This window comes from Nomascus leucogenys, chromosome 3 (assembly GCF_006542625.1).
Source record: "Nomascus leucogenys isolate Asia chromosome 3, Asia_NLE_v1, whole genome shotgun sequence".
NCBI classification, from domain to species: Eukaryota; Metazoa; Chordata; class Mammalia; order Primates; family Hylobatidae; genus Nomascus; species Nomascus leucogenys.
Genome location: NC_044383.1, coordinates 21380911 through 21402793, shown reverse-complemented (window position 1 = coordinate 21402793; position 21883 = coordinate 21380911). Strand labels below are relative to the sequence as shown.

At 37.6% G+C, this 21883-nt stretch overlaps 1 protein-coding gene across 2 annotated transcripts in view; it reads right to left on the bottom strand.

Moving 5' to 3' along the window:
* The window catches only part of GPAM (glycerol-3-phosphate acyltransferase, mitochondrial), a 33849-nt gene extending 13444 nt beyond the window's left edge, over positions 1 to 20405 (bottom strand). Inside the window, exons 1-14 of one of the 2 annotated variants that reach the window (XM_003255468.3) lie at positions 20319 to 20405; positions 19424 to 19521; positions 18307 to 18437; positions 17099 to 17221; positions 14642 to 14715; positions 12268 to 12381; positions 10354 to 10500; positions 9625 to 9721; positions 8835 to 8971; positions 5511 to 5610; positions 4977 to 5189; positions 3072 to 3185; positions 1200 to 1285; positions 369 to 484 (exon numbers count right to left, since the gene is read on the bottom strand). In XM_003255468.3, the coding sequence (XP_003255516.1) occupies positions 369 to 484; positions 1200 to 1285; positions 3072 to 3185; positions 4977 to 5189; positions 5511 to 5610; positions 8835 to 8971; positions 9625 to 9721; positions 10354 to 10500; positions 12268 to 12381; positions 14642 to 14715; positions 17099 to 17221; positions 18307 to 18408 (1423 nt within the window). In that variant the 5' untranslated portion in view covers positions 18409 to 18437; positions 19424 to 19521; positions 20319 to 20405. Of the gene's footprint in view, positions 1 to 368; positions 485 to 1199; positions 1286 to 3071; positions 3186 to 4976; positions 5190 to 5510; positions 5611 to 8834; positions 8972 to 9624; positions 9722 to 10353; positions 10501 to 12267; positions 12382 to 14641; positions 14716 to 17098; positions 17222 to 18306; positions 18438 to 19423; positions 19522 to 20299 lie in introns of both variants that reach the window. The other variant, XM_012505866.2, reaches the window with a different exon arrangement.
* Positions 20406 to 21883: the final 1478 nt, after the last annotated feature.

The following is a 21883-nucleotide window of genomic DNA, read 5'->3' as shown; positions in this document are numbered from 1 at the left end:
ATGGGGTCAAAGGAGAAATGGACATGCAACTATAAATGTAGACGTTGTACCACAAATTAATGCAAGTAGTTCAAATAAAACACATTAATGAGCAACAGAGGCAACAAATCATTTTAATAATAACTATCTTTAAAAAGCACAACAACTACCACATGAACACCTACTAATTACCAGACACTGTATAAGATGTTTAACTCCAATTAGCTCAAATCCTCACGGTATCACCTTCTTTCTAATAACTTACCTGTCACCACCTGTGAATTAATAGAAGTGGAAACTAACCTCAGCAGATTACAAAACCTGTATAGTTTGCACCACACCATGATGAATCTAAATTGTAGAATTAAAGAGTCTGGTATTCTACTTACTGAATAGAATATGCTCAGCCAGATTTGCAATCAACCTCCTTCGTAGGGATTCATCTGTTGCATTTCTGGACTCATTAATAGACGTGTCTCTACCTTCATCAGCAGCATCATTGGGTCTAAAAAGTGTTTCAAAAGTCAACACACAACTGCACTCTTTTACAAGGCAAACCATGTGGAACTCATCTTTAAATGAATTAGATACTTTAAATTACTATATATTTTAAATTTAAACCACACACAGATTATTTCTATGGGTTATTTTCCTCCATAATATACTATATTATGGCCTGGCCAAAACATATTATTTAGTTATGACTAAATAGTCTGTTGATATACACTTTCAAAACCACTGGCAGAAAGAATACATAAAGCAAGATGCCTTATTTTAAAACATTTCTGAAAATTCAACACTTCCACATATTAAAGGAAAGGCTTCATATTCAATTTCTCTAAGTTAAAATTCAATTTGAATTCAATTTGAATTCTGAAAAATTCAAACAGCAAAATTCTTTCACACAGTTCACTTACATACAATATGCATAACCTACTACCAAAAAAACTCAGTTCAAGCATTCAAAAAGCATAAATCAAATAAGAACTCCTATATCAGTCACAAAATCAAAAATATTTTATAAGCAAATAATTAAAAACTTCCAAACTAATATGAAAACATGTCATCTCAATATCCTTTATTGGACTAAGAGAAAAGTTACTTGAGCAAAGAAGTGAAAATAAGAATGTGCACATTTTTAATAAGGTTAATCTATGCAATACAAGAAATAACAAATGTTTGGTAGCTTGATTAGGATTAAAAAATTCTACAAATTTTACCTTGAAGGAAGTATAGCTGGTAACAACGCTTGCTCCAGAGAAAGTGGAGCAGACACCGGTTTCTGACTTTGGCTTTCTAAATATTCCTGGAGAAAAAAAATACAACATGATCATTTACCCTCACTTTCGAACCAACATATAAAATGTAATTTCATCTTCCAAAGGTTAAAAGGGAGTTGTTTATGAAATAAGCCATGCTATAGAGCATGGGAAATACTTTCTATATCCTAAACTGTCTTCAGAAGTCCAGAATGATTCACAGAATGTTGCTAAGCATGAAACTGAACTTGAACACTGAAGACACAAATAGGATGCTTAAACAAAATCATTTTAAAATTAAAAGAAATTTTTAACTTTTCTCACACATCATCATAAAATTGACATTCTTAATATCATTAATAGTGATGATAGACATAATCATACTTAAAAAAATCTGGCAACCCAAGGGTCACATTATTTTCAAAAGAACCTCAATCTAAAAGCAAATCATAATATGACAGAGGAGCTATGTGACCATTTAAAAAATAAAGAAAAAGAAAAGTGGCAAGAAATGATGAGGTTCTAAAAGATCAAAGCGTTTAAGGTTAGCAAGCATCTACCACAGCAGCTGGAATCTCTTAAAGTTAAGCCAGGAAGTAGAATAAAAGGAGAGGCGGGACCTCCTGCTCCTTATCCCTGGGCTCCCTACTTCCGTACCCATTCTTCTTCTTCTCCTTTACAATTTGAATATCTTAAGAATTTAAGACAGCAAGGGCCTCAGGGACATGCCAGTCCAAGACTTTCAATGAGGATGGCACTATCCTTTGGGATGTGTGGGTACTGGATTCTACACAATAGGACATAGAGAGCATTATCCTGTCAAATTTGCCCAGCTTTGGCTGCCCGAAGCGGCTCACACCTCTAATCCCAGCACTTTGGGAGGCAGAGGCGGAGGTGCGCAGATCACCTGAGGTCAGAAGTTTGAGGCCAGCCTGGTCAACATGGTGAAACCCCGTCTCTACTAAAAATACAAAAATTAGCCAGGTGTGGTAGCGGGCACCTGTAATCCCAGCTACTTAGGAGGCTGGGGCAGGAGAATTGCTTGAACCTAGGGGGCAGAGGTTGCAGTGAGCTGAGATTGCGCCACTGCACTCCAGCCTGGGCGACAAGAGCATGAAACTCCGTCTCAAAAAAAAAAAAAGTTACCCAGCTTTTAGGGGAGGTGTTTGGAAAAATTTCCCCTAAAGGCAATTTTAAAACATAAGATATAAATACATATTATAAAGGCACATGCAAGATTCACATGAATTTTTATTTTTTTACAATTATTTATTCATTTATTCATTCATCCATCTCAAAATTTTTTTGGCTTTTGGGGATTTTTAATTGGTATATAATAGTTGTACATATTTTGGTGTACATGTGATATTTTGATACCTATATACAATGTGTAATGATAAAATCAGGGTAATTGGGATAACCATCACCTCAAACACTTACCTTTTATGTGTGTGTTGGGAATTACAATTCTTCTCTTTTAGTTATTTTGAAATATACAATAAATTACTGTTAACTATAATTTCCGTACTGTACTATCGAATACTAGAACTTATTCCTTCTACCTGTTTTTTGTTCCCCTTAGATGGTCATGAATTAAAAAATAATAATAATAGCAATAAATGCTGAGCCTGATATCTCCCAAAAACAGATACTCGCTCTCCTTTGTCAAGGCAAATTTTGTAGAAAAATTTAGGCAACACCACCTTTGTCATAGTCCTCATTTTACAGGAGAGCAGCCCCAAGTCACACAGAGATGTGCTATTAGAGTCAGCACTGGAGCCTCCTGACTCCAGGTCGATGCTTCAACATGGTTGCATTTCAACAGACACTCACCTTTAAGGAAAACGGCTGTGCAAAATCCACTCGGACACAACCATAGTTTTTTCGTAACATTCTAATAACACCTCTTGCTACACTCCACAGGCTCTCATTCTTCTTAGGTTTGCCCTAAATTCCAATAGTGAGAATAACATGGTGAGAAATAAAGCCAACACATACACAAACATTCTATTATCCACAGAATAATTTGTTTTATGGAAACTGTAAGTTCATCTTGAACAATGAAGAAGGAAAGGAGGTAGTCATTAACTGCGGCCTGTCAGAAAATGTTTAGTATTCAAAGATGCGCAAAGATGTAATCAAGTCATTGGGAGATGGAATTCAGTCAATGAAAAACAAAACATTTAATACTATTTCATTTAGTATCATGTTCACACAATTCACAAAAATACAATTGCAAATGAAGGAAAAAATGACATAGCCTGGAAAACTGTTCTGTGGTTCTTAAATAAGAATAAAACATCAAAGAGGCCATTTATCTGAGGTCTGATGATCACCAGAGTCTAAATGTCTAATATTAGGCAAGTAATTGCAAATCCAGCCTCACAGTGGCCTTTGAGCTGAGTATTCATTCAGTAAACACCTAGTATCTATTACACATAAGGCACAATGACAGGACATATAATGCACACAGACTCAGATATGAACTCCTGAGACACAGTCAGGATGAGTAGGGTATACATCAAGGACAGATTAATAGAACACAAGGAGAAGAGTGTCATACAGATCATATCACTTAATTTGTAAGCCTATCACTTAATTTCTAAAGCCTTTGATTGTCAGATGTCCTTGAATTTCTGACATGTCTGGAGCCGTAAGCTTGAAATAAGTACCTCAGCCAAAATTTCCACAATAAATAAGAACAAAACTAAATTCCTCTTGAACGTTAACTGCTGACTGGAGTGTTAAGCTGGTAAAACCACTCTGATAAAGTGGTTGGCAGTAACTACTAAAGGTGAAAATACATATTTTTTAAGACCCATCAGTTCTTCTCCTAGGCACATACCCAACAAAATGAATGTATATGGTCATCAAGAAAAAAATCCAAGAATGATTACAGCCAAATATTTTGTTAGCAGTAGAATAAATTATGGTATACTCATACACTGGAATACTACACAACTATGAAAAGAAATAGACTACATGTAACAATGTGGATGAATCTCACAAACACCTGCTTAAGCAAAGGAAACCAGACGCGTACAGACCACTTATTATCCAATTTATGTAAGTGCAAAAATCCGCAAAACTAACCTAGTCTGTAAGAAATGAAATTAATGATTATCCTTGAGGGATGATGATAGGAGAAGCACAAGGAAGGTTTCAAAGGTCCTGGTAATATTGTTCATTGATCTGGGTGCTAGTTGCATAGATGTATTCACTTTGTGATAATTCAAGCTACATGCTTATGATTTATATACTCTTTTGTAACTACTATACTTCAATAAAAAGGTGTACTGAAAAAGTCATTGCTACTTCTCAAATTAATCTGTAGGTGTTTTTGCCAACATGACCCCACAAGTTCTTCAAGCCCAATTTAAAATATGCACATATTCATTAAGCCCTGGGGAGAACAAACCGCAGATAACCTTTCACAGCACAGATGGCAACACGGTGGCAAGTCTTCTCCCACTTCCCAATCCCATGACCAAGGTCGGCACTGATAAATCTAACCAGGTCACTTCTGCCAAGCTCAAGAAACACCACATAAGCACTACCAATCAAGTTAAAGATAGGGCATGAAAGCTACTCACCATGCCCATCCAATCACATTTCATACAGTGCTTTAAACATAGGGAGTACCAAAAAAATTCTTAATTCTAAAAGCAAATGTAAATTCTAAAAGTTAAATCTAAAAGACTTGATAAGCAAAGATGACTTTTGTGTAGGTACCCTTACCAGTTGTTCGCCATTGTAGTGACCTTCGATAATGCGATCATAGGAGATTCCAACAGGTATTATCAAGATGTCTGGTATGACATTGGTAGACAGAGTATCTACCACAACTGACAAAAGTCCCGCCCGAGCACAGGAGGTTTTTCCACTCCTAGAACGTGTGCCTTCCAGGAAGATCTCCAAGAATTGCTGCTGTCGAAGTAATTCAACTATATGCTGGGATAGAAGAAGAAAGTAAAACATGAATTCAAGACCACTCAACTTAGAATGAGCTCAGAAAAATTAAATCTTTAAAAGCAAAACAGAAAAAACTGTAACTTCACTACTGACAAAGTATCTTATTCACACTAATAAAACAGCTCCTCCAATGCTATATTTTGGTAATAACAACACAACAACAAATTACCAAACTCAAGCAATAATCACTCCAGTTACTCAAAGGGTAGTTTTTAAAAATCTCAACTCAAAAGAGTCGTTTTTCCTTCCACTGTGATAACCAACACAATGTCCCTAAGGATAATTAGAGATCACACATACCCCATGGAGCAAAGCTCTATAGAGAACATCTTTCCGTCCATCTGGTGTTTCATCGAGCCTTCGTCGTATGAAGAAGCCCCCAAGCTTATGGATCAAGGTACTATAAATTCAGAATGCATGAATTATTTACAAAGAAAAATGTAAAAAGAATACTCACATTCCAAGTTAATTGAAAACATTTGCCAAGTGGATACAAGCCATATGTGCTGTTTGAGCAGCTGACAGTAAAAATGCAGGCATTTTTTTCATTTTCCATATTATTGACATGTTTCAGTCATTTACATTATTCTTCAGTCTTTGGGATATCACTGTGTATAATGAGCCTCTATTACATCTGTTCCAAGCCAAAAGGAGTTTGCATGACATATTACCCATAAAAATGATAGTATAGATTTTAAGAGGATTATAGAACACTTATAAATTTTAACATCCTGCCCAGGGTCTCAAGACACTGACCCTTAAACATTCTGAAATTCCCCCATGGCATGTTTACTACAAAATGAATATGATGTTTATTACGAAAGCTCCTTGGGGGAAATTTTCTCAAATAATTATTGTTTACAGAGGGTCCTTGTAAGACAAAAATAACTTTATCCAACTGAACCCAAGCATAACCAGCTTTCCGAAACATGAAACAAAAATGTGCTTCATTTGCACATACACAGGCATAAAACAATTCTTTTCCCAACCCCATGTCTCTTTCTACAACACTAATTTTGATATGAAGTTGAAACTAAGTCAGTGTTTCCAAACTCACAGCCTCCTATTCTTTTCAAGTAGAGTGATACTAATATAAACATTAATACATATTTTTGGTATCCTCTACAGCAGGGGTCCCAAACCCCGGGGCCACGGACCAATACCAGTCCCTGGCCTGTTAGGAACCGGGCCACACAGCAGAAGATGAGTGGCAGGCAAGCAAGCAAAGCTTCATCTATATTTACAGCTATTCCCCATCACTTGCATTACCCTCTGAGCTCCGCCTCCTGTCAGATCAGCAGCAGCATTAGATTCTCATAGGATAGGAGTGCAAATCCTATTGTGAAGCGCACATCTGCCCATGAGGGATCTAGGCTGTGCATTCCTTATGAGAATCTAATGACTGATGATCTGTCACTGTCTCCTATCACCCCCAGTTGGGATCATCTAGTGATTCTACTTCGTTAGTTGTATAATTATTTCTTTATATATTACAAAGTAATAATAATAGAAATAAAGTGCACAATAAATGTAACATGCTTGAATCATCCCAAAACCATCCTCCCCACCCCCATGGTCTGTGGAAATTGTCTTCCATGAAACTGGTCCCTGATGCGAAAAAGGCTGGGGACCACTGCTCTACAGTAAATAGAAGGAAGCCACAGTAAGGTGTTGCCAAAGCTTAGTATCACTCTTTGAGAGTAAAACTCTGCAGAATAAAATGAATGAGATGAGCCATCCACAAAAATAACACCTGAGAAGTGGTTTGTGAATGGGTAGACTGTCATGTAACAAAAGAAAGCTGCACAAAAACAGGCTGGGTTAACTACAGCCTGCTGTGTCTGAAGGACAGGTGAGCTACACAATCACTGGCATAGAGTACATGAAAGAGAAGTTGGATTATGAAAAATTATCAGTGTTTATTAAGAAGTTCCAAGAAATCCTAGTTGAGAACCAAATGTGAAGGAAATGGGTACAGGAAATATTCTAATTACAGAGAAGCAAGGCTTCTCTCTAGAGCCCCAGTGGAATAGTCCTCTTCCCTCTAAGTCTGTGCCCACCAGAAACTTCCTGATGACTTTCTAATTCAGTTTCCCAGGTTCCTTGTTCCTGGAGAGAGGTTCCCTGGAGAGCAAACACAGATATTCTAATTCCTGGAAAAGCACATCTACGCTGTAGGATCATATCACACACTATTACAGCTAGCTGTCTGTCTACATTATCCATTATGCTATGTGAAGGCAAGGACTATATATTTTGTTCTCTCTTGTCTAAAGCACAGCTGGATAAATATCATTGACTGCATGAATCCATGGCTTCTCTTCAGTTAGGTCACAGGAGTCTGGTTAGCTACAGAACTCTGAAAGCCTGTAGAACTCTGAACCAAGGGATTAAGAAGGAGCTCCTTAGACTGTGATACTGAGGACATAGCACACAAAGGTGATGAAGGCCATCTTGTGAAGCTCCACCTGCACAACCTGCCAGCCCACTTTCCTCCCAGTCTCTTTCTAAATTCATGCTCCTCTTATCCACTCTCTACCCACAGAGCTGACCTTAGAGATGCTGTGTGCTTTCAGGTTTCAAACTTTAATTTCCCAAACCAGCTCAACCAGTTCCTCACCAATTCCTTGTTGGTGATCAGACCTACCACCTACCCAGTTTCCTAGTTGGTAAACACCTGGGAATCTTGCTCCTTCCTCTCCCCCTCTATTGAGCCCCCATATGCACTAGCACTGGGTCTTTAAATTCAAGCTACTAAGTACTTTTTAAATCTATGCCCTCCTGTCCAAAAACAATACTACGATTTAAACCTCCATTATCTTCTGCCTGAACTACCCTCATGGAAGCAGAATTGATTTCATTCTTTCTAATCCAGAATGACCTTTCAAAATACAAATCTGAACATGTCATTTCTCAAGTACAGGACAGACTCTAATCTCTTGGCTTAGAAATTGTTTTGATCTGGCTTTCACTACCTACGCAGCTACCACCTCCAGTCTCTGATCCTTCCTAATGCATCCCATATTCCCACCTTACCCAACTGTCCATCACTTCCCAACCATACCATGCTCCTGTATCTCTCCACATTTGCACATACTATTTCCCCTGAATGGAAGGCACTGAGGAAAACCTCTAAAAAACCTTTCAAAAGGTGAAAACCTCTAAAATACACCTTCCACATGATATTGTACTTTTTAAGTGGTTCTAGCTCTACTAAATTATGAGGTCAAAGTAACAGGTATGGTTATCTTTATATCACGAACCCTTCTCCCACTTCACTGCCCCCTCCCCTGCCACACAACTCCCTACTGCTGAGCCTGGTACGGTCATTTGTTATCTTGCCTTTCTAACTGCCTTTTATCTGTTTGATAAATAATGCCCATAAAGTTTAGGTAGTCACAGTTCACCAAGTATCCCATATAAAACATATAGATAATGATGATAAGTCTTAATGCATTTTTGCACTCTCCAAATTTTACACAATAACTATGTATCACTTTTATAATAACAGAAAAAAGGCTAATGTCATCTTTACAATAACATATCGAAAGGTATAATTAAAAAAATAAAAATTCAAAACATAATCTTTTTAATTCCTTAAATTCCAAAATCAGCTCATCTTACCTGAAGATTGGGATGTTGAGATTATTGCCTGAAGCAATGTATGGTGCTTTGATGTTATGGCAGAAGAGAATGAAAGTGAGCAGCAGATAGTCAATATGGGATCTATGAACTGGTAGAAACAGAAGCGGCAAATTTGTCTAGCAAAGGGAAAAATGCCAAATTTAAAATTCAAATGTAAAACTCAATCACACTTTGCAACTGCATATTTGGCTAGTCACTCAAACACTGGCTAATCAGTGACTCACTCTTTAAAAACATTTTCCAATAATAGGAACTTCCTTCAGTGTAATACTTTTTGAGCTAAAAAAAAGAGCAACTGTAACAACAGAAATAAGTTGGGGAAAGAAGAGCAATCAAGAGTTCCAGTTGACCTATACCCTTTCTGAGAAGCAGCTCTACTGATATAAAAAGAGCACAGGTTTTGGAGTCAGGCTTGGTTTGGTTTGAAATCCAGGGCAAGTCACTTATTATCTGCCACTTGAGACAACCTATTTCCTATTTATCTATCTGTGTCTCTATTGCTTCATCTACAAAATAGGGATTGTTCTACCAGATTTTCAGGGTTGTTGCAAGGTAACTTACAAAAGGAATCCTGCATATTGCTGGTAAGTACTCCTGTATCCCATTTCTCCTCCCCAAATACACAGCTACTGAATTTATCACAAATGAGGGAAATCTTCCAAATGGGTTGAAATACATCACAGTACACAAGAAAACATTTCCACAAGAACTCTAAAATCACTCTACAATTGAGGGGAAAATGGGGTAATAGATTCACAGAAATTCTTGCCTCAGTTGCAGCTTTAACCATCTCAAGTTGACCTTTGTGAATTTGAATGTTCCAAAAGAAGCTGTTGAACAGTTTTAGCAGCACCCACCCAGTCAGTCTGAAACAAAGTACAAACAAAAAAAACATAAATGAACACACATATATTTTTACATACAAGCATATACAGTTTACTTCTGTCTACTTAAATTTATGGACCTACAACCTAAAAGTACTTGTAAATGACTTTGTGTGTGTGTGTACACATGCATGCATGTATGTCTGAATTGCTGAACTAGAGCTAACTTTATATATATATACTACTTACAGAAGTATCCATTTATTATAGACTACAATCATATTTCACTCTAATAACATTTTATACTGCAGGAGCAAATGACCAAGGCGAATGAATATTTAGTGAGCAGAATGATCCCTCTGACATACACAAACCACTCCTTTTATGACTCGGATATGTGAAAGTTGATTCACAAGTAGTCTAGGTGAGCAGATGTTAGTAGTAATACATTGGCTGCTATCAATTAACAGAGAGGAAGGCACCTTCAAGCCTACCACAGTGCTACTTTGCATGAAAGGTGAATACGAATATAAGAAGAGTTTAATTTAATATCAGGATTCATTAAAACATCTTTTGGACAAACACAACTGTGCGAGGAAAGTTCAATAATTCAGTCTTATTTGCTCACACCAGCATGGCTGTGATTGAAAGCTTTTTGCCTTGCCTTTTAATACCTGATCATTGCCGGTGAGACAGTGGCAACCATTTCTTGAAGAATCCTTTTAGCTTTCTTTTTCACTTTGTTAACGGCTTTTGATTGCTGCTGGGCAGAACCATCAGGGTTTAATTCAGCAGCCACTTCTGCAATTGCCTCTTGTACTCTGGTATGAAAATGGAAAAAGAGACAATGTAACTGGTTCTATACTACATTCTGTATTCAGTATTTTCTAAACTGCAGTTGTAAATCACAAAACAAAATGTATGTTCTCTTTAAAATGTGGTCACATGAAAGAATAAGCTCAAGCTAGAAGTGCTCTTTCTGGCTATCTACTAAATATTAAGAATATTATATTCCTAAATCAATGAATCTCTGAGGAATCTGGAAAGCAGACTCAAGAATTTAATTCAAATTTACTGGGTGACAACTATGTGAATTTGAATGTTCCCATTAAAGTGTGAGGGACACGAAATCGTACTCTACAAGGAGAGAAAAAGAAAGGTTATCCCTTTAGGCATATAATTCAGAGGGATCCAAAAGTCTACTACCAAATTAATGTGTGATTTTTCTTTTGAAGACTTAATTTACTTTTAATTTGTACTGTGACTTTATTAGTAAAACTATATGTAAAACTCTGGGAGGGAACAAAAAGGGTCATAAATATTTACAGTTTTTTTTTCAACTCAAACCAGTAACTTTTAAAAGGCACAGCTCAAGATCAAAAGATCACAGCACAGAATAATAAGCAGTGAGATAAAAGGAAACACTTAATCCAGTTTCATAAATCTTCCAGCTGACTTAGGGGAGAAAGTATGAGGTTCAACCTCCTTAAACCACTTCTAACAGCCCAGTTACTAGTCAAAACATCTAGAAGAAATAAACGTACTTGAAGGTTTTAACAAGAAAACAGAATATATAATAATCTAAGAGCTTCAAATAATTGTGTTTTACCCTACTGGTGCTGATTTTGGACTAGTGAAGTACAGCAAAATTCCACATAGCTCCATAATTTACTAATACGAAAAGACCAATACCACAGGACACTGATGCCCCCCAAGTCTATTCCCTAAAAAGCATTCATTGCATTCTGGCCAGGAATGTTTCTATATGTCATTACCATGACTGATGCACCTCCATTATCAACTACTCACTCATCCATTCGAGAAGTATTTCTTGAGTACATATTATGTGCCAGCATTGTTCAGGCCTTAACAAACATAATGAAGGGTCTACAGGTGACACTTATGAATTCAAAGCAGCCTTTTAATTCACCCTGGTCTCCTGCTCCCCAAATCCAGGTAGATCTCTAAAACTGGCCACGCCAATGAGGCCAGTACTCTAGAATCAATATTCTGGAGTATGGGAGTTTGGAACACCTTCACTCAAACTCCCATACTCTAGAATATTTATTTCCCCATTCCACCTGAGTTCCAGTCAGTCTTTCCTATTGTAAGCAAGCTCCTGTAAGAGCAAAGGCAGTAATTCATTCTGTTAAGATTTCTAACAACGACTTTCTAGTACAAGAATTTGTACCTAGATACTCAGTAACTGGCAAAAATATCAAACTCAATTCTCTTTCAGCTATAAAATAGGAAATACAATGTCTCCAACATTGTTATTACAGAAAGCAGAGAGCTCTGGAAATATGTGCATCTCTGAACTCCTATTTGCCTTTCATGTTTTAGAAACCCATTCAATTATTAATCCATAAAACAAGGCTGCTATTCCCACATGGCACTGTCACCAAAGCATCTGTTCTCCTCCCTTTCTTTAGTTTCCTTTGGAGCTTAACATTTAATGTTTGGAAATGTGAACACTTCTTGAGACACAGTCCTAGAGAAACTAAAGGTTACTAAGAATTACTTCCCCCTCCCACTCCTACCGCCCCTCCTTGCCTCTTCCCACCTTTACACCTGTGCCTCGCCCTTACCTACTGCTGTTCAGCACATTTTCAGTCACATTGGTGGCAAACATGCCCTTATGCACATCTCGCTCTTGAATAAAAAGAACGTAAGAAAGGCGTCTTGCAAGCCATCCCCGGTGTCTGTGAAAATGATTTAGCAGAGAAGTATTAGAGGTACCCCTAAAACAAGTTGCTTAAATCATAAACTAATTTTCCGCCCATAAAAACAAAGCCTAATGTCATCTATTTCTGAGATTTAGGGTTCTCCCATAGCAAACTCTCCTTAGTAGTTCAGAATGTTGTGCAGCCAATTTTATTCATGTACTCTCAGCTAAAACTGAAACTTGGAATTTGTGGATTAATGTTTGAATAGTGTTACTGTGCTGAATAACCCTAATATGAAAACAAAAGAAATAAGAACATCTGGCTTTATTAATACTATTAAAAAGGCAAAAATGTTTAATGCTATATATAAGCTATATCTATTCTGATACACCATACAGCTTATAATTATAGCTATGGGCTATAAAAAGATAAATTTGGAAGTCTTTTCCTATGATCAAAGGCTAATTTTTTTTGTTATAGTTTTTGTTTGTTTTTTCCTAAGATAATCACTGACTCTAATTGAATTGACAAGGCTGATCAGTTGAAAGAAGTCAAGCATGATCTAAATATTTGTACTCTAGGCTAACGAAGCCAGAATTTCTCACATTTTTTTCCCCTTCACATTTTAAATACACCTGAGGGACAGAACATATTCCTGTCAGTTACAAATGACTATGTGGTGTTTAGATGGGATGATAGAGAGATGAGTTTCAGAATAAGAATGCTACAAGCTTTCATTATGTAATAATTTGAAAACATTTGTAATGATTACATGATATTGCATTATCATGATCAATTCAGTAACTCTGAAAAGACCAAGAATACCCTCAATTGAGAAAAAGTAACTTGAAAGAGAACTGTTTATGAATCACCTATTTCTTCACCTCTCCTTCCTGCCATTCTCTTTTTCTTCCTCCTTTCCTTTGTCTAAATCTTCCAAAAATTTGGCCCAATATATTAAACGTTAATCCTAAACTCTTCCTTCAGCCAACATTTTCAGAAATATTATTGGTATGTACAAAGTCCAGGCTCTCTATGAAATCCCTTTGCAACTGACTGAAAGCATTGTGTGTGTGCACATGTGCATGAGTGTGACAGTGACAGAGTGTGTGCCTCTGTAGGTGAATGTGTAAAATGTTTTAGGCTTTGCTTCATAGAATACACAGAAGAACTAAATAGCTGAACATGCAGCTTATTTCACAGAATAGTTTCATTCTGCCTAGTCATCATGGCAAATGCAATTTTCCTCAACTGTCTCTAATTGAGGGCAAGAAACAAACCTCTTGGCTCTATATATAAAATATCTGCTTACATAAGGAAGACTCTATGAGATCCCTTTTTTTAGGATCTTATCACCTTATCAAAAAAAATGCAACGGACCAAAGTCTCTCCCCTCTTTTTTAAATTTAAATTTAAATGTAAATTTAAAAGAGAGAGAGACCAGCAGCCTGGGAATGATCTGCTCATATACTTAAAGTTCTATTTTTAAAAGTTTACTATATATGCAAGTATTATCATTCTCATATGTGATCTAATCATCAAATTATGAGAAGTAATATCATAAGGGCTTCAGGTAGTTGATTTCTTGCACTAATTTTCATAGAATTTCAAGTATTTCTCATCTGAGCCTATCTGCCTGCCTACTCCAGGTATCTATTTTTAGAATTACAAGGACTGCTAGCATTTGGCTACTGATTCTCTTGCCTCACAGACATTCACATAACCTTTCGGCCCTCCTTCCCTGTCCCCTGGCCTAGAGTCAGATAAAACAAAGACCCTTTTCTCTCACACTGGTGCTTATAAGCCTATCCCCATATGCCTAGAAACTGTAAGAATTCTAAGTAAAGTCTTGGGTAAATAGTAACTCAAACAACATTTGCTCAGTAGAGAAAATGTCTTTTAACACCCTACAGATTGGGCAGATTTCAATAATTTATGCTTTTTTTAAGTATTAAATAGTCATAATAAATCATAAGAGATTCAAACCTACCAGTCTTCTCAGACAAATATTTCCCACATTTTGGCATACTTCATATGCAAAATCAATATAAGTCAAAGAACATTCTAAGTGACACCTACACTCCCCTGAAAATATCTGTAAGTACACAAGTGGTAACAGTAATAGTTCTCTCTGTGGCTATACCGCTTGCGATTTTCAGATAATCTCTCTTGTGTCAGAAACTCATATTCTGTTAACTCTCAGTAATGCAAAGCAATTCAGCTTAAAGTGTGTTAACTGATTATTATGAAGTTTTTCTTTTGAGATGTATTAAAAACATAAGAAATTTCTTTTTACCTTGTGTGAGTTTCATTGATATAAATAACATTCCGCAAACCCAAAGACGGGATACTGGGGTTGAAAAATTTGTCCTATATAAAACAAAGTAAATGTAGACATAAATACACAACTAGATTGACAGTGAAGAGTTCTCATTATGAATTCTTGATGACTTTAATATCAAGCATAAAAATAGATATTGCCTCAAAAATCTAAGTGAAGAAAAAAGTTTTATTGAAAAGTATTTTTTAGCTTTCAAAGAATGTCATAAACTCAAAATTCATCTTTAAAATCTTAAAACTAGCCAGGCGTGGTGGCTTACGCCTGTAATTTCAGTACTTTGGGAGGTCGAGGCGGGCAGATCACCTGAAGTCATTAGTTTGAGAGCAGCCTGGCCAACATGGTGAAACTCCGTCTCTACCAAAAATTAGCTGGGTGTGGTGGTCGGTGCCTGCAATCTCAGCTACTTGGGAGGCTGAGGCAGGAGAATTGCTTGAACCTAAGAGACAGAGGTTGCAGTGAGCCAACACGATGCCATTGTACTCCAGCCTGGGCAACAAAGCAAGGCTCCATCTCAAAAAAAACAAAAAACAAACAAACAAACCACCTTAAAACCAAAGGAAATAGTACCCCTTGCTGCTTGACTCCTCATCTCCACCCTGAAAGAAGTGAAGCTACAAGACTGTCAGAGATTTCAGTTTTCCCAAAATACAAGGACCATGCTAAGTACCACGCAGTTCTTGTTGCTTACCAAATCTCCCAAAATCCCTGACACATAAGAGTTATCACCATTTTCTAGGTGAGAAACTAAGACTGGCAGAGGTTTAGGATTCAATCTTATGTCTTTATCTAAAGAGTATGGTCTTTCTATTACCCCTAAATAACTGTCCATTTAATGAGAAATCGTATGTCTACTGGTCACCCTCTTTACATGTGATCTTGAAAGATACTCCAGAGATAGCTTTGCTGAAAAGATAGTCTACAGCTTTATCAATATCGGCAAAAAGGTAACTGTTCCACACTTCAGTGCTGAAAAAGCACAATGTTCCCTCAGCAAATATAAAACTACTTAAGTGGAATCTCTTTAGAGAAAAGGAAAATAGGATTTCAGAGAAAAGATAGCAAATATCATACAGTTACAAATAAAATATTTTTAAACAAATTATTTTAAATGATCATGTCATGGAAGTAATTCAAGATCAAGTTCAACTCCATCAGGTACTATAGTAGGGCAAAAATCAATTGTCTGTTGTACTATCTACCCTTACTCCAAACCATCACCACTACCAAATTATTTCCTATACCCTCTGACTTAAGAACACATTGTAGTTATTGTTTTAAGTATTCAAAATTAGAATTAGACTAGATGTCAGATCTAAAAAGAAAATGACATTCTGTTTAAATCTTGATTTCAGGTGGCCTATTAATCTGAACTAGCTTTACTCCTAGGCTATAAATTTCTGTGATCCTTGAATTCTACCAAATTCTTGCAACAAAGTACTTGTGGTTTAAAAGAAGCAATATTTATAACAAGACATTCTTCAGCAGATCTGAACATTTAACATAAACTGCTTGGGTTCCACACAAATCTCTCCCATGTTAGTAAACCCCTTTATACCAGACTCAGAATTCTACTTTCTGCCAAACCAACCTTGAGTAGAAAATTCACACAGCACAATTACCTAGTCTCACAAGTTAAAAGCAACCTCTATAAATGGCAGGCGCTTAAACGGCAGAATTTCTTCATCCTAATAACTGGATCCCAGAGAGAGCTTAACATTCAGATATGACTTTTAAAAGGCAATTCTGCTGCCTTCAAACACAACTACATGAAATTCTATGTTCCTGTGCTAATTTGTCCTTCTCTTCAACTATTACCAAAAATATTCCTCTCACACACTTGGCTCTTCTCAAAGACTACACAGTAATGCAAAAGATATTGCATGGCTTGTTTTTTCACCAAAATACAAACAACAAACCCATATACACTCTCTTAAATCTTCATTCTAACATTTTAGTGACAATCTTTCACTATCACAAAGTCAACAGACACCTTCCATTAGCAAAGACTCCGAGCAAAGTCACAGCTTTACCTTCTTATTCTGTCCCATTATCTCTTTCTTATCTCGCCAGGATTTTAATGATAAGTGCTAAAGTTCAACACCTAAAAGTTCACGAAGGTTCCCACTAACTTCTTTGAAGACTTAACCGAAAGTAAGATCTACTCTCCCCCTAAAAATCCTACTAAAACCTCAAAAGAACTAGATTGTTACCTAGTATCAATTATGGGACCAATATTTACTGAATAAATGAATGGAAAGAAAAAGTGTGTCAACATCTTTACTTGAAATATTTGGTTCATAAACATGGGTCTCTGTTCTGAAAGTGAATTTAGTCCAATAAGACCGCCTACTACAAAGTTGGAAATCATATTTTATGCTGAGTATTAGGGTCAATAAGCAGTAAAGTCCTTACCCAGCTCTGGGGAGTGCAGGAGTAACAACATCTTCCAACAAATGGCCTTTTCCGACTCATTAGGCTTTCTTTCCATTTTAAAGTTGCAGATCTGAAGACGGTAGGTCTAAAGCCACACTCACCCTGACAAATCATAAGAAAAAAATATAGTTTCTAAATGGCAAGAGAACACTCGTCTACTTGATCTCAAAATCTAAAGTATTTTGGACAGAAGAAAAACTTACGGCACATTCCGGGTGATTTTCATTTAAGTACTCCCTCCATGATCAACACTTGGATAAAAGCTTACCACATAAGCAAAAGCTGAGCACCCAAGGATAGTAATAGCTACACACTGAAGGCAGTATTCAAAAATGTAAGAACTAAATTGTAGAAGGTCAAACAGACTTCTGACAGCTAGATAAATCAATTCAGACTCCCGGATCTCTAGTCTAACAATTAACTTACCCCCTTTTAAATCACACAGTCCCACTACAGAACTATAAAGGCCTTACATAGTGAGCAAGTTTTTACTTTAAATAAAAAACAGGTAAACTTATATAACATTCCTTTATCTTATCAAGGGAACTTAAAGACCAGAATTTAAATTATAGCTATACTGTTCAATTAGGGTCAAACCTCGCTCTTTTATTCTAAAAATGCTTAACTTTGAGCTCAGTTGCTCGAATCTCTGTTATACAGATACAACATTCTCAAAATTAAGCAAAAAAAAAAAAAAACCCACTTTTTTTATATAAAGACAACTAAGATAATATTTAAAATACGTCATGTTATACTGAAATAGGAAAAAAATCCAAGAAAATGTATGCCTTTTGGATTGAATTCATACTATAAGTTCCTAATTTTTTAAAGTTTACTTCTATTATAAAATTCATGCTTTTCAAGTATAACTCATGGAAAGTACACACCAAGAGAAAAGAAAGAAAAAAAAAACTTCTGACCTGACCCAAAACTACTACTAGGGTTTTCTTCCTATGCAAAATGATTATTTCATTTTCTAACATAATCAGTGTACATAAATTTTCTAACCATTTTTTCTTCCCAATATAATGCCATAGAATTTTTTATTAGGCTTCATAAACATACCAGTTTCTGTAGCTATTAATCTTGACGTGATATTATGTTGCTGCCAGTATTTGCACCTTCACAAACACCACTGAAATGAACATTTTTAGGCTGAATGCTTTTAACTCTTATCCTAAACTTACCCATTCCTCACTTGTGTGCTTACATCGACCAACACTGTATTCTGATGAATTTGGCAGATAAGAAACATCTATTGTACCAAGGGTCAGTGCAGATTCATCCATGTCACAAAGTGTAATTCCCAAATCATGTGCTATAAAAAATAGGTACCATTTAAATTAACAAGGAATCGAGAGAGTAAATACCAGAACTCAAAATTCTGATTTCTACATTACTTTGCTCCATAATGGGATATCAAATGAACTGACAGACTTCTATCATGTTGAGTCACAAGGTAAAAACTGACCTTGATGTGTTTGTATGAACACAGTTAGGCTGCCCTGACTAGAAAAAAAAAAAAAAAAATCAGCATTTGTATTCTAAGACTTCCTGAATATATAAGGATACAACACTGTATCCTCTGTATCCACACAAAATAGCTATGAATAGTATCCAAACAAAATATAGTATGCAAACAAAATAGTATCCAAACAAAATAGCTATGAATTGTATCCAAACAAAATAGCTATGAATCGTCATTTGCAAATGAAAGTAAGAGCTTATTTTTATTTCATTTTTGTTAATTGAATAGTTCCTGGCAGAAGGAAGGCATGTTTATTCAATTAAGGCAATTAGGGCACCCCTTAAGTTCCCCTACTTAAATTGAATTAAGATCTTAATTTTCTTGTGATGTCCTAAAAGAAACATTTTCACTTTTAATACAAAGGTAATACAAAGCTACAAAGCTCTGAAAGAAAAGCACACTATTTTGAAATATCCGATGTATAAGTTTTCATCCTTTTCGATAAGCTTTTTTCTACCCTAAGGAAAAATGTTCACTAAGAGTAAACTCCTAGAATAGATATTAACCCAAAATATAAAAACTTTCAAACATAATCTCTAGCCTCACATTATTTTTGCTTTTGGCTGTTTCTCACCTGGCCTAAAATTATTCCTTTAAAATCCTGAAAGGTCATGTCTAGATTAACAGTGTTCCTTTGGAAGGCATATTCCAATTTCTTTACAATCCCCACATGGGTTTGCTACAGTCACTGTTATTCTCGGCATAACCACCTATGTCCTTAACAATTTAACATAAGTACAATCTAACAGGCTAGGGGAGAGAATAAACCAATGCACCTGGGATGAAAGTTCTTCTATTTCATAACATAAAACTTCAGGACTCAGCTATCGGTTTCGGGTGCAGAATGTCCATACAACAGGGGAGCCGCTGCTGCCTGAGAAAACGAAGTGAAGAGGGGATGAGGAGAAGACAAAGAGGCTCGCTTGTGCCAATAGGAGGTCCACGTTTTGCACTTCCTCCCTCCGCACAGTTCGCTCTAGGTCAAGGAGTAATAAAGAAGCAATATCCCAGAGGCACCAGCCAGCATGCGCTGAGGGAAGCTGACTAGAGGATCTGAAAAGGACAGAGGCTGGAAGACCAGCTCTGAGGTTTAAATCTTCCACTGCTTACCATCTGTGTGATTTTTTATTACCATAAGCCGGTTAACTTCTATGCCTTAGTTTTCCCATCTGGAAAACGGGCAGAATGATAGCTCTTACCTCCTGGGTTGCTGAGAGGACGGAATAATATAAACAAAGGGTCTACCACAGTGTGTAACACACAGTGAGCGCTCAGTACAATCAATGGTAACGCTGTCATTAATTATCTCCAGCACACCGGCTGCTCTCAGAGTACCCCTTGCTGCCTCAATGTCCCCTAGGGACCCGGGCGGGCTGGCTGGCGGCGCCTCCGCGCGTGCAGATGCTTAGGGGACTGAGTCCATAAGGACTCCTTCCAACCCAGGGGAACCCATGCCCCAGCCCAGTCTCCCCAGGAGAGATGAATCCTGACCCCCACCCCTGCACGAGACCGATCCATTTCTCAGGGAGAAGCCTGGAGCTCGGGGGTCGGGGAGAAGGGGACACGACTGCCCCAGCAACTTGCAGGAGTCGCACCAGCTCCACGCACTTGTCCCGGCGCTCCCGGCCCGAGCAGCCTCCCGCAGCCCACACCTGCCCTCGCAGTTCGCACCCTAGCAGCTCCGGCTTCGGCTGCTGCAGCAGCCCGCACTTCAAGTCCCTGCCAATGCTTGCTGCAATGGCGCACCCTGATGACACAACCGGCGCGTGGGATTGACGCACGGCCGCCGGCGAGCCAGCGCCGGGGGCGGGGCCCGGCCTGCGGGCCTCAGGGAGCGTGAGTGGATCCGAGAGTGGAATGTGTGTACTCGAGTGTGCGTGCCTGTGTGTGGCTAAAGATAGTGTGTGAGCGCCTGGACAGATGGTTACACTGCCTAGGCCATGCGTGTGTGAGTGTGCGTGGGTACCTCATTCTGCTTTGTGTGAATTCAGCGTATCCGGGAGCTTGTCCCTCTTCCAGGCTCTGTTGGGAATGTGCGCGTGGGCTATCAGGTTATGTGTGTGGTCTGACTTTTTATGAGATCTGTAAGACTATGTAGGATTTACTACAAATGGGAGAGGCAGGGAGTGCAAATGGCCATGTTGTGTAATTTCTACAAAAGTGGCTGAGTGCCTTTTCCTTTAAGGAGAATGAGATATGAAAAGAAGCAAATAAGGCTTGTAGGATAAAAAGCCTCGGTTAGGAGAAATAAGGGCTTTTTTCCCCCGTCGGATTATATGTTGCAAAGCATGGTGAATATAGTAAATAATAATGTATTATACAGTTCAAAATCGCTAAGAGTACATTTCAAAAGTTCTCACCATGAAAACTGAGAAGTATTTGAGGTGGATATGTCAATTAGCTTGATTCAGTTATTCCACATTGTATTCATAAGTCATAACATCGATTTGTACCCCCTAAATATATGCAACTATTTAGTTAATTTAAAATATAATTTTTAAAAAATGAAGTAGTCTGAGTTCAAGTTGGCCTACCTTTAGCCCTTGGAACAAAATAACACCGACCATGAAGTTCTAAACAATACTTGTCATGCCATTGACAAGGCCAATGATTATCAAGAGCATCAGCAATTTAGAAGGAAAAAGATAACCTTTTTTATCCAGGGGGTGGTGGCACACATCTATACTCCCAGCTGCTCAAGAGGCTGAGGTGGGAGGATTGCTGGAGTCTGGTAGGCAGAGGGTTGCGGTCAGCCAAAATTACACCACTGCACTCCAGCCTGGGCAACAACGAGACCCTGTCTCAAAAAATAATAAATAAACTTTTACATGCACTCAAGCAACAGACATAAAGTATGAACTAGGACCTGGGAATACAACGATGATTAAGTCATATGCCCTTCCCTCAAGCCTCTGCCGCCAGTCCTTGTCCCTCCTACACTCACTAATTCTAATCCCCTATTCAATACAAATCTTCGTGCATATCCACCTGGAAAAAAATCATCTACAGCCCCCCATAGGACAAATGCCTGAGCCTGGAACATAATAAGGCCTCCGCAGAGAGGCCTCTGCTATTCCCTCTTCTCCAGCAGAAGCCTTTTACTTCCTCTCTGATTGTTCTTAGACAAGCCATGGGCACTCATCCTCTTAATTCTGCTCATACTGTTCTCCCTGAAACTCTACAGTTCCTTCCTGAACTAGTTCTTCAGGCCTTCCCTAATCTCTCCAGCCCTCAAT